Source organism: Strix uralensis, chromosome Z (genome assembly GCF_047716275.1).
Source record: "Strix uralensis isolate ZFMK-TIS-50842 chromosome Z, bStrUra1, whole genome shotgun sequence".
Lineage (NCBI taxonomy): Eukaryota > Metazoa > Chordata > Aves > Strigiformes > Strigidae > Strix > Strix uralensis.
The window spans coordinates 15403655-15416710 of NC_134012.1; the positions used below are offsets into that span (position 1 = coordinate 15403655).

Here is a 13056-nt window from a genome sequence, read left to right on the forward strand (position 1 = left end):
CATAATCTAGACTCGAAAACCATATATAGTCACTTCCTCAGTCCTCGGAGGAAGCAGGCGGCGGTGGAGGCGTCCCCGCCCGCCGGAGTTCCCGCTGTGCTGACATCACCGGGGTCGGGAGCAGGGGGGTACCAGCCACACCCCACCCCGTGACACCAGCTCGGTACCAGTCACGCTACCTCAGAGCAACTCCGGTTGCCGCATCTGAGGGTGGATTCGCACGTTGTCTGCGTGCGTGCTTGCGAACAAATGGCGAAGGAGGCTCGAGGGGCGCCACAGCCCCGCGGGGGCCGCTCCGCACCCGGCCTGGCCCGGCCCGGCCCCGCCAGCCGCTGCAGGGACGCCGCTGCCACTCCGCAGGCCGGACGCCTCCGCCGGGCCGGGGGGAGGGGAGCGCGAAGCCCCACCCCCGCGCCCGGTGGCGCCGCGCAGTCTGGCGGCTCGGCGCATGCGCGGGGTCGGGCTGCGCAGGGCGCTGCGCCGTCCATTCTGAGCGCTCCGCACCTGCGCCGGTGGGCCCGGGCCCGCGCCGCTGCCCGCCATGGCCGACCCGCGCCTCAGGCAGATCAAGATCAAGGCCGGCGTCGTGAGGCGGTGAGTGCGCGCGGGATGGGGGTGGGCGTCGGGCCCCTGTCCCGCCGCGCGCCGCCTTGGCCGCTGGGAGCCGGTAGGGGAGGCCGAGGGCGGTCCCGAGGGGGCGAGCGGAGAGCGGGTTGGGCCCTGCTCTGCTACGGGCTCTGCGTCCTGAGCGGAGAGGCGGCCTTGCCGCGGCCTCCGGGCGCTCGGCCGGGCCGGGCGGAGGAGCTGCCAGCAGCGGCTTCGTGCGTTGCCGGCCGTGCCTGCTGCGCGGCCGGGGAGGTGGCGGCGGTGTTGTTGCCCTGGGTGGGGCCGGCGGGTGGCCGTGGCACAAGTTCTACCGTGGCTACTGGCTTCTGCCTCTCGCGCACCGTCGTCAGGAACAGGCCTTTCCTTTCCGAGACGACAATTAAACGGGGATTTTGTCCTGTGTTAGCCATATTGAGAGGCAAGAGAAGTCACGCTGCCCCGTCAGCAAGCAGTGCAGGCTCGCCGGATACTTTGCCGAGGCATGAAGTCTTACCTGTTTTACCGAAACAACTGTTGAATGGGTTATTTCCGTTATTGCTGCAAAAACGAGGGTAAATTCATCACCCGAGTCTCGATTTTGCCTAGTTTGAACGCAGTCTTAATTTTTAAGAAAAATTGCAGCTTATCTATCAGAATTCCTCTTACTATGACTGCAAACACATGGCTTTGATGTTAAGTATGTGGTCACAGGGGGTTTTGTGAAGGCTACACCCTACAAAGACTGGGTTGGCTCAGGCAGAGACAGGAATTAGTATGTGTGCCAGATCAGAATGTTAAATAGTCCGATTTCATACGGTCAGCTTTGTATTATGACTTACCTAATTTCGGTTAGTAAAAGGCTAACAGTAAGATGGTCACACTTTCTATTACCTGATTAGGTTTGAAAGGTTGGACTTAAAGACTAGAAAAGTAAAATGGGTACAGATTTATTACTCTGTTTATGCTAGGTAAAGGCACTTTTGAGTTCCTAGATGCTCCCCAGATGGGGAGCAGTTCTCAAGCACTGCTGCAAGCAAGAAATTGATTATGTAATTGTAAGGTCATGTTTTCTGTCACTATGCAGGATGTGCAAATCATGAACTTGTGCATTATTTTTAAGCTAGAAAGCTTTAGTGTGGTCTCATTGAGTGGCTTGGTGACTGCCTTTTGCTTTGGGTCCCATTCATGACCCGTATTATGGTTACTGGCTTTGCTGGACAGTAACATTGCCCTCTGTGCGTTTCTAAGCAGATAGTGTTTTGTGCCAGTTCTTATAGACAAAGTATTCTGAGGTATGGGAAGACTAGAATTACTGAGGTTAATGTTTTTACAGACTGTGTATTATTTTCGTTAGCTAAACATATAACTTGTCTAGAGACTTTTGGAAAGCTGTTGTATCTAATAAGACACAGCTTTACTTTTGTAGAATATGTAATTTGTAGAGGTTTCACTACTGGCTTATTGCTGCTGTTTGATAGTTTTACTGAGAGAACTCTGTGATAGTACTGAATAGCATTTCAGGTGACCATTGCTTAACAATAAATCATCACAAAAGTTACCTGAACAAGATTTTTCCTCACATTCATAGATTGAGGAACAATGAGGGGAAGGTCTTTACTAGGCAACAAGCAACTGTGTGGAGACCCCAGCAGAGCTGGTGTAGGCCTGCATGTTCACATAGTGAATGCTGTACTATGTGGCTGTGTCCTCTCAGACATCGAATTGACCTAATGATGCCAGCATGGTTATGCAGATAACTGCATGTGGAGCTAGCTCAGTGTCTATGTGCCACTGTCCCTAGTGTTTCTAGCTTGGAGATCAGCTTGCATGTTCTTTTTCTCCATTTGTCTGCTTCTGCAGTTTAACTGAATCTGAGAGAGCTGAGAGCCAGAGATTTAAGTTTAGTAGTTTGTTGTCCTGTGTGAGCAATTGCTTTACTGCATAGTGTGGCTCTTCTGTTTCTTCACTGGATTTAGGGAAATCCATGGATGCTGGTTTTGATTTTGTTACAAGCTTGTTGCTTCCAAGTTAGAGTTGGTTACTTAAATTCCCACTGAATATTAGTTCAGTTACAGTAATACTAACAAAGTTCAAATTATAGACAGTCAAAATTAGCATATGCGGTTTCTAATGTTTTGGGTTTGGTTTTAATACTACCCTTTCCCTGATGTTTTATATTCACCTTTTTGCTGGCCCTCTGGGTCCTAAGGCCAGTGCTTCAGTGGAGGGGAGGGGACAAATTCAAGCAAGTCCTCAGCATCTCACATCCTTTGTTGAGAGGAGTGTGATGGTGGTTGTTTTGTACTTCTCAGAGTCTGCATTTAAAAATGCATATTAAAATTCACATCATAGTTTTTCTTCATTGTTTTGTGCTCCACATTTTATCTGAATTTACTGCATAAGGTGTGTTTCACATGTGTTGAACAGTTTTTCTTTGTTATCCTAAAACTGGTTTTAGACATCTTTCAGGGTTTCATTTCTTTGACCAATATTTGACTATTGGTGAGTTGTTTATAGTAACAGAGCATTTCAGCATGTTCCTGTGCCTGTGTTTTCAAGGGCTCTGCTATCATCCCATCTTCCTGCTCTCATCAGATTTGGTATTTTATGCTGCTTTTTTTATTCTAAGTCAGAAATAGCTCATTTTTGTTAGTAACAAAAATCAATACAATAGCATTATACCACATGATTGTACAAAGCTGAGTAAAAATTAAAACAAAGCAGGTAATTGTTGCCTAGTCATAACAGTGGTTAAACTTAAACACGTAAAAAAAGCTCTAGGCTAGCCAAGACAAGTCCAGGCAAAGTCTGACTGTTCCTGAGAATTTGTTTTGTGAGCATAATACAAATTCTGTGGCCTCTTAAAAACAATGCTTAATGAGTTACAGTACGTTTCAGAGGTACTGTATAGGTGGGCATTCCTCTGAGCTGAAACAATATCCACTTGTGACAAGAGAAGTCTTGGTCCATGATGGCTTAAGCTAATCTAAGTCTGAGGGACTGTATTATAGCCTCCTTCTTTGTGCCCTGCAGAAGGACTTGTGTGGCCACCTATCTGTATATTTCAGGGAGCTGATCCACTGAAAAATAACCAGGACTGAAAAAAAAAAAAGTTATTTTGAAGGATAAGGCCTTCCTGGACCAGTTCACCACACAACTGTATGTGTTTCAGGGCTAGTACAAAGCAAGGGATGAAACATTTGGGGAAGTGATACAAATGCCATCAACAGGTTTCAAGTTTGCTTTTGGAGAATGATTGTGTGAATAAGCAAGTAAACTTAGCTTATGTTTGTTGTGTGGTAACAATATGCACATCAAAGTTACTCTGGCATGCTGTGAGTGAAGGTAACTTAAAAGGGGGGGGGGGAGGGGTGTGCAGAAAAGGAATGTTCGGAAATTCCCTGCCGGGGATATGATACAGCAGCAGCTTCCACTTCTGTGATGGTTGCACACAGGTACAAGAATATGACTGTCCCACTCCACCCTTCTCTGACTAGAAGCCTAGTTATGTACTCTCTACTACAGTGGGCATGTGGCTTGAGTCAATTTAGGAACATTAACATTGTCCTCTTATTTTGGATTAGAACAACTATATAGGTATTTGTTCCCAGTGTGTGAAAAGACTGACGTAGAGGCTTATTAAACATGCCATAAAGCGACTGACTTAACACTTCAGTTAATTTTGCTTAGTTTTTTTTCCTGCATTTGCAGTTTAGAAAAGCACTTGAATTTAGCTGTAATACTGATTTTTCAAGCACATTCAATGCTCAGGCTATAATTGTGTATCAAAAAAGATAAGGGTCAAGAACCATTAGGATGTATTGAGCTTTTTTGACATTTCATTTGTCTTTTTTTAAATCATCTGCTGTAGCAGAGTCTTTCCTCTCACTAGTTACCTAACTCATCACTTTTTTTCAAACTAAGAACAAAGCTGCTGTTCTGCTTTGGGATTATTTTTTTTAGCTGTATATCATAAATTCTTTGTGTACCCCTCTCAAGAGACTATATTGTAGATCATGGGTACTCTACTTGCCTTCATGTTTATTACATTGCTATATATCAGTGAAAGAAATTTAAACTAGGAATGGAGAGAACCTTTTGCTTTTTTTGACAAATCTGATAGCCAGGCTGTTGGTGACTGCATACTTTCATTAGTTTGTCATTCAAAAAACGTAGATTTGATGAGCATGAATAATAACATTTGCTGTATTTGTTGCTTATGTCCTAACAAGCAATATCTTCTGGTTTAATTCCTTCAAAATAATCTTACTCTCAAGTAAATCCAGACAACCTGCTGGGTAGCAAGGGAATTAGTTAAAAAAAAAAACTTCTAAAAGTATCTTATTCTCAGATTGGCAATGATTTTAAAAACTACTGCAAACAAAGTAAGTTGGGTCATGTGAAAATAGCACTGACATTTGCCCATGGTTTCTATCTGATTAAGTGGAAGTGACACCAGTAGATTAGAATGAGACTAAGACAATTCACATTGCAATTGTGTTAGTTTAACTTTAACAATCTTTTAACACTCTTGTTTAAATGTGGCTGACGTACCATAATTACAAATCTACAAGCCTTGATTATAGAATTTTACATCATGAACCTATGGGGAAAGTGTATTGATTTTTGTGAAGCAGCTCTTTTTTAAAACCACCTTTCTAAAACAATGGAATCTTCCCAAGACTGTTCTTTTGCCTGTTCCACTGGTGTCGATACTGTTTTTTCTCTTTGTAAAATATCATCATATTGCCAAGCAATTTACACTGTGATTTTTCTACCTCCCTCAAGCACAGAAAGTTCTGCAAGTTACACAAAACTATTGGTCTATTTTAAAATACAAATTTGAACACTTCTTTTAAATTGAATTATTTTACTGGTGAGTTCAGGATATATTTTGTGGAAGTGAAGTATGAAGTATTGCAGAGAATGCAGATATTCCTCTTGCTGTATGTTGACTCTGTCGCTAATTCAAGCACAAAACTAAGTTCATTTTCTTGGTTACTCAAGAGATTTGCTATTTCTGCTGTAAATCACAAATTTTCTCAATCTTCTGTCCACCATATGAATTATGGTTGCTTTCTTTCTTGTTTCCCATTAGCCATAGGCACTAGCTCTGATTCGTTTTATTAATATATTGATAAGAAATTCATGTCTCCTTTATCCTCATTATTAATTATAAGACTGTGTGCAACAACTGCTTGTTAGCTCAGTGAATGGGAAAGGCTGGGATATCCTATACAGGTATTGAGGAATGATCTGCAGAGCTGCTCAGCTGTACTGAGTCAGCATGATGAAGCAATTTAATGTGTGTACACTGCACATCCAAGAGCTCAGGGCTTCAGGAGGGTGAACATACTGCATGCACTGTTGAATACAATCTGATTCTATCCAAATTAAATAACCCCTCTCGGAGTGCAGGAGCATAGTGCATCTGTTGTCTAGGGCTGTCACCAGCTGAGTCCTGGAGTCTTAAACTTGGGTTCACTGCTAGCCAAATGTGCTTGTTGTGGTCCAGAGCTACTTAGATGTAGTGCTCTTGGCATAAGGGTTAGATACAGGAAGTCCTGAGTTGGCCCTGCATTTGAAGGCTGCTTCAATCTAGTAGGCTTATTAATTTAGTCTCTGTCACACATAAAAAAAATGCTTTATGTGAACTGGCTGAGAAGAGAGTGTACCTGCATTTGCATAGTGCTGTCCGAGTTAACATCTGTGGCATACATAATCACCAACCCAGGTGATTAGTTGAAGGGTAATTGCAAGTTGACTCTAGTCTCCAGAAACAAAACTACTTGCTTGAAGGGGTTCCTGTTTCCCTGTGTTTTTCAATGCATGCTTTCTTTTAAACTTCAGGAATACCTAATACATATTTTAAAAAGCTGGGAGAAGAGTGCAGTGGTTGCTGTGAAAATTGCATAGTGTGTTTGGTTTTTTTAAATGGTTTTAATTCCATTTGTTTTACCTTTTGAGCAGACCTAAACACTGGTTCCTTTTTAGAAGTATCTCACAGATTTAAATTAGTAAGGGTCAGATCTGTAAAAGATTGCCTCCTTTGCATTCCTTCCTTCATCCCATTACCTTTAAAAAAAAGAAGAAAAAAAAGCCTTTAGTGAAATGCATGATTCTGGCATCTTGAGGTTTTTTTGTGTTTACAATAATCTTCAGACCCCTGAGGAAAAACTGTCTTGTGCATGTCCATGGTGACCGTAGTAATCTACTGATGTCATCATTTTAATTGGCAAAACTATGTTGCACACCATGTTTATCACCATAGATGCCAGTAGTGATGCAATATTAAGGAGGAAGACATTTTTTTGAGCAAGAACATGTGGAAAACTGTTGCATTGCAACCTTAAATTCTTTAAGCAGTCTTTTAAAAGTTTGGAAATATAATAATTACAGTTGCTTGGCAACCATAGTTTGGTGCCATTATGCATATGTGTAGTACTGTTGTCTTGTTTTTGACTGTACATACTTTTTTCATGGCATTCTTAGTCATGGCATGGAGCCATGTATTCACCTGTGTGGATAAAAGTTACAAATAACCATTTTGTGCTAAATTAGAATGCGGATCTGTGGAAAAACTAAAAAAATAAATTTATGGTAGTGCTTTGTATACAGAAGATGAGTTACAGCTGCCCTAAGAACCATAATCCACCCTGGCTTGACTTTGAGTTAAGTAGTATTAAATTATCATATAGGTGAAAATCTCATTCAGGATCAGGAGGTCCATCATATTTTCTTTAAACTCTATTAAGTCTTTTTCCTGATGCATTGTGAATGGCCTACACACGTAATATGACCGTAGTTCTATTTGGTTTTGCTCATTACTGTAACACTTTCAGTTGGTGTCACAATTTAACCCCAGTCAACAACTGAACCCCACACAGCTGCTTGCTTACTCCCCCCTGGTGGAATGGGAGAGAGAATCAGGAGAGTAGAAGTGGAAAAACGTGGGCTGAGATAAAGAGAGTTTAATGGGTAAAGCAAAACAAGGAATTAATTTACTGCTTCCCATTGGCAGGCAGGTGTTCAGCCATCTCCAGGAAAGCAGGGCTCCATCACATGTAGTGGCGACTTGGGAAAACAAACGCCATCACTCCAAATATCACCCCTTTTCTCCTTCTTCCCCCAGCTTTATATGCTGAGCAAGACATCCTCTGGTATGGAATATTCCTGTTGGGGATCAGCTGTCCTGGCTGTGTCCCCTTCCAACTTCTTGTGTACCCCCAGCCTACTCGCTGGTGGGTTGGTGTGAGAGGCAGAAGGGGCCTTGACTCTGTGTAAACACTGCTCAGCAATAATGAAAACATCCCCATGTTACAAAGTTTCCAGCACAAATGCAAAACATAGCCCCATACCAGCTACTGTGAAGAAAATTTACTCTATCCTGATGAGAACCAGTGCAGTTGGTTATCCCTGGGGAGTGGCAGGGAGGGGAGGAAGTAGATTCTATGCTTTTTCTCCAAAACAGGTCTTGATTGAAGGTGATGACTGGGTTATAGAAGTGAAAATGAAATGGAGATCTGTGGTAACCCTAATTGTTGCCACAACAGAGGCTCTGTTTCTTGTTCTTCATTCTCTAGAAGTGAAGTTCTTAGCATTCACAGCTTTGAACTTCTGTCCCATTCTATTCCATGCCATTGTCTCCTAGAATTTTTGCCACTCCAGACCCTCACTCTCCAACTCTTGGCTTCAGCGTATCAGAAATGCTCTTTCAGCTCTCTTGATGGAGTAACCCTTCTTTTCTTTGCCTCCAACCATCCAAGTTGCTTCTTGCAGTACCTCAGCAAAATCTTGATTCCCAGCCAGCATCTTCTGCTTTTTGACTAGTCCATTATTTAAGAGCTTTCATCCTGGTTGCATCTATTGGATTCTTCCATTCCTCTGCCCGTGTCCGTGTTCCCACTGACTGCTGGCATTCAGGGATGCCCTAGCCAGCCAGACTTTCTCAGCAGGAAAAAAGGGAAACTTGAGTTGTTAATATGGCAAGGGTTTAAAAAAATCTGTAGGAATGTATTGCAAGATCAGGGAAATATCTGTGTTGAGAAGTAAGGACAGAATGCAAAGCCCTGGAGATTCAGATAAATATCTATTAACAAAGATGCTATAACAATGTCAAAACTGAGTAATTTTTAACTTGAAATAATTTTCTGACTTCAAAAAAAACTTGTAACTGATTTCCATAGTCTTCACAGTAGTAATCCCTGACAAAAGCCAGCTTGCAAAGTTAACCTGAAATGTCATGGTAACTCAGTTATGTAAACTGTAGATGCAGGATTATGCATATGCTTGTGTATGGTTACATCTTGACTCTTAAAAGAGAAACTTTATTTTTTGTGATGATTTTGTCCCTATCAAGAAAATGAATGCATAAACTTGAAAGATCCTGTCCAAATCAGAAAGTAGTCATTTATGGCTAAGAAAACATGATGGTATGTGATAACTGTGTCAAATATTGTATTTCTTTCCTCCCTTCATCTACCTTCCTTGACTTTTCCTCTTAGGCTCTAGTCTGTAATGCATGTGTGCTTATGTAGCCCTAGTGAACCTGAGAATGCATGTAAGTAATTTGCAGATTTAGGACCTGATACTTTAAGCTCTGCAGGTAGTGATTAGCACAGTGCCAATGTTACTGCAGTTGTTGAATTACTTGTGCTATAACTGTGTGTAGTGTTGATACATGGAATTTATTATACTATAACAAAAAAAAGCTGTACCCTGTACAGTTACACTATTACAGATTTTTAGATTTGAACTAAGTCAGTATAGGTATTTCATTATCTAGTCAATACATGCTTCAGATTTGTGTTTTTTGTGTGCTTAGGTTGAATCCATGGCATACTAGCATATACCATGGTTAATAGTAACATTAGTTTTGAAGAGATTGTCATGGTTTTAACCCAGCCAGCAGCCAAACACCATGCAGCCACTCACTCTTACCTGGGGGATGAGGGGGAGAATTTCAGGGGTAAAGGTAGGGAGACTCATAGATTGAGATAAAAACAGTTTAATAATTGACATAAAATAAAACAATAATAGAAAGTACAAATGGGTAATGTGCAATGCAGTTGCTCAGCACTCACTGACTGATACCCAGCCTGTTCCCGGTTAGTGATCCCGGAGAAGCCAAGATCCTGCAACCGCAACGTTGGAAGCGAGAGAGAGCCCCCCGCTTCCTGACCAACCCTCCTCTATATACTAAACAAGACACACGATATGGAATATTCCAATGGCCAGCTTGGGTCCAGTGCTCTGGCTGTGGTCCCTCCCAGTTTCTTGTACACCTTGGACATGGGGAGTTGGAAAGTCCTTGATTTCATAGCAACAACTGGAAACATCAGTGTATTATCAGCATTCTTCTCATATCAAATCCCATACTGAATCCGAAACACAGCACTGCTCTAGCTACTAAGAAGAAAATTTAACTCAATCCCAGCTGAAACCAGAACAGAGGTGCGTGTCATTTCAATAGTGAAGCTATTCAATAGCAAAATTGAGAAATTCCCTCTCATCTTCAGAGCTACACTGAACTTGCTCAGTCCAGTGAGATAGGTGTTTCTTGTGTTGATTTTCCTAATGCTGGAGAGCAGTCTTTATTTGGTGGCTTAAGAACATGGGTGTCATTCTAGCTCATGTAGAACCTGATTTGTTGGCAATTGCTGGAGTTTGGGGAAAACATATAAAGAGTAGTTGCATGTAGTTGCTCTGTCCTTGTACCATTTTACTATTTTTATTCTAGGCATCCACCAGTGCTTCCTGCCTGTGACTGTAGCTCAGGAGGGTGGAATCTTTGTCTACCTTGTACAGAGAATCTTAATTTCACTATGCATTTGGAAAATGCATGTTGTACGTACTTTTTTCATCTGCCAGCCTTCAGATAAACTGTGTGCCCTTCTTATGATTGGAGGGGTAGATTAGCTTGCTACTGCTAATGGTGAAACTACAGGAGATGATGCTACTGTTGACTTATAAGGACCAGGGTGGGAACATATGTACCTTTGGGGAGTGAGAAAGGAGAGGAATTTGAGGCTCTTTCACTAGCAGCAAGAAGTTAGAACAGCCTAAGCTACTTGCAGCTCTGCACCCTAAGCAGAGTAGGAGTGAAGACCCTTGAGAAAGCAGTGTCATTATAAATTTGGAGGTCTCATCTCCCTCTCCCCCTCTTCTGTTCTCTGGTCTCTGATGCCAGTCAAACCTTTTGCTGAGCTTGCTCGATTTCTTAACCCAGAAGAAAAACTGTCAGATTTTTTGTTTCTTACTGTGTTAAGTTCCTGCTGTTTTGGTGAACTGAATTGGCTCATGGAGAGATCATTTGAGCATTAGTGCTGACAGAGACATAGCTGTTGGGGGGTGGGAGGGAAGACCTCTGTGCAGCAGTGGTCAGCTTTTTGACTGTCTTGAACCACCTTGTGTTACTTTGCTTTTCAGCTTGGGGAGCTGAAGTGGGTGAGAGAAAGTGAGTAGAAGAAGATAAATGAGGAAGTAAATCATAATGGTATGGAAAAGGAAGTTAAACTACTTTTTTTTTTTTTCTTCTACCTTAAGATTCTCTCAACCCCTTTGAACTCTACTGGGTTTAGTCTGCAGCTTTGAAGTAATACAACTGTGATTTTTACACAGAACACGCAAATTGTGAAATCAAGTGATGTGAAAGTGAAATGTGTAAAGGATCTTAAAAGGGCAGCAGCCACAGCCAGGGACTGATCTATTGTCTATTAAACATTAATGTTTAGTTTTGTTCTTCAGTGTTAAAAAGTCCTTAACTTGATTTCTAGAGGCAGGTATACCACAGGAAATGTCACTTTAGGCTTGATTTGTTTCTTTATACTCTTTCCCTAGTAGCTAACTACTGGCTGGCACTGGAGACAAGGTCCAGAATATTTGGATTTTATGTTTCTACTTTTTCATTTTGAAAGACTGGGGGAAGCTAGTAAAATACTATTATTTTGTTTGAGTTATTCTTTCTGTGTTTCTAGGGGTGTAGACTTCTGCTTCAGGATCCATGAAAAATAACTAAGGAAAACAAGCTGCTTGTCAGTAGATTTAAACCAGATATGTGGGAGTCTTCACTTCCACTGACCATCTAGTGGAAGGTGTCCCTACTCGTGGCAGGCAGGTTGGAACTAGGTGATCTTTAAGGTCCCATCCAACCCAAGCCGTTCTATGATTCTGAAAAGAGCTATTGTAAGTGGAGACTTAAAGTATGAGAGTAAGCTAGTATTAGTAGTATGTAGTTGTTTCAGTTTTTACTTATTTAACTTTGAATGTCCAAGGAGAGGAAGGACTTGAGACTTTTTGGTCAGTAGACTTATTTTAAAGGGGGAAAATGGAAGGAAAATTTCAATCAGTACTTGGTACCTTAATTATGTACCGGGTGCTGTGAATCACAAGCTCTCACATCCTTCCTATAGTCCATGGAAGTGGCGTGCTTGCTAGAAAGCAGAATGGGAATGGAAACTGTAACAGAATGTATCAGGTGAAACTTCCTTACAGATTTTGCATTTTTTTAACACCTGACCTGACTGCAAAATATATTGTACGATTATTTTAGCTTGTGGTTGTCTATTTGTTCTAATTATTAAATCACCTACTCTTCATAGCGATTTTGTTAATTTTTAAAAAAATCATTACTATCTTAAAATTTGAGGCCTTATTTTGAAACTCTAGGATAGAGATTGAAGGTGTGAAGAAAAACTTCAGCATACTGAATGCATGTAGAGAATTTAAAGAACAGATCCATGTTGACTTTGAATGTTTAGATCTTTGTAGACTTCTTGAGCAAAACTGGACTTGAGATCTGTCTGCTTCTCAAAGACTTTACCACATCTTGTAGGTGGTGTAAGAAAGTACTTCTTTCAGAACAGATCAACCTTATGGGTACATTTTATGTTATAAAACTATGGGCAGCAGTTTGCAAATGTAATTTAGAGGAAGACTCGGCCCATTCAGGAACTTGTGGATGGTAACAAATGAAGCCTTTGTTTTATTGGGCTGTGACATCTTGGTTTGATCATAAGAATACCTTCACATCTTCCAGATAATACTTTTGTACAATATTTTTGGCACAAAAAATTGCACAACATCATAATGCACATAGATGGTTAAGACATTCCTGTGGGTATCCATGAATTTTGGCAGCTGTTAACTCTGTATGTCAGGAAGCAGGAGAGTCTTGGGAAACACACTGGCCAAATTCATTGGAGTGAATGGCATGTGTGCTTGCCTGGCAAATATAATTTCTAAAGAATGACACCAGTATAAACTATCAGCACATGAAAATGGTAGAACACTTGAACTGTCTCAGAGCATCTCTGAGGATTCACGTTAATATATCTAGTTCTGTTTAATTAATAAATAAACACAGAGTCCAAATAAATACCTAAAGCAGTCTTTTCAGAATTTGAGAAATCCAGTGCCCCTTTCAACACAAAGTTCAAAATAGAATGGACCTATGTTGGACATTGCCCTTGC

At 41.5% G+C, this 13056-nt stretch overlaps 1 protein-coding gene across 1 annotated transcript in view; it reads left to right on the plus strand.

The window, feature by feature from the left end:
- The first annotated feature begins 234 nt into the window (after window positions 1-234).
- The window catches only part of TBCA (tubulin folding cofactor A), a 31517-nt gene continuing 18695 nt past the window's right edge, over window positions 235-13056 (plus strand). The window contains 3 exon segments of the mRNA XM_074857163.1: window positions 235-469; window positions 472-537; window positions 540-594. Of these exon segments, the coding sequence (XP_074713264.1) occupies window positions 250-469; window positions 472-537; window positions 540-594 (341 nt within the window). The 5' untranslated portion in view covers window positions 235-249.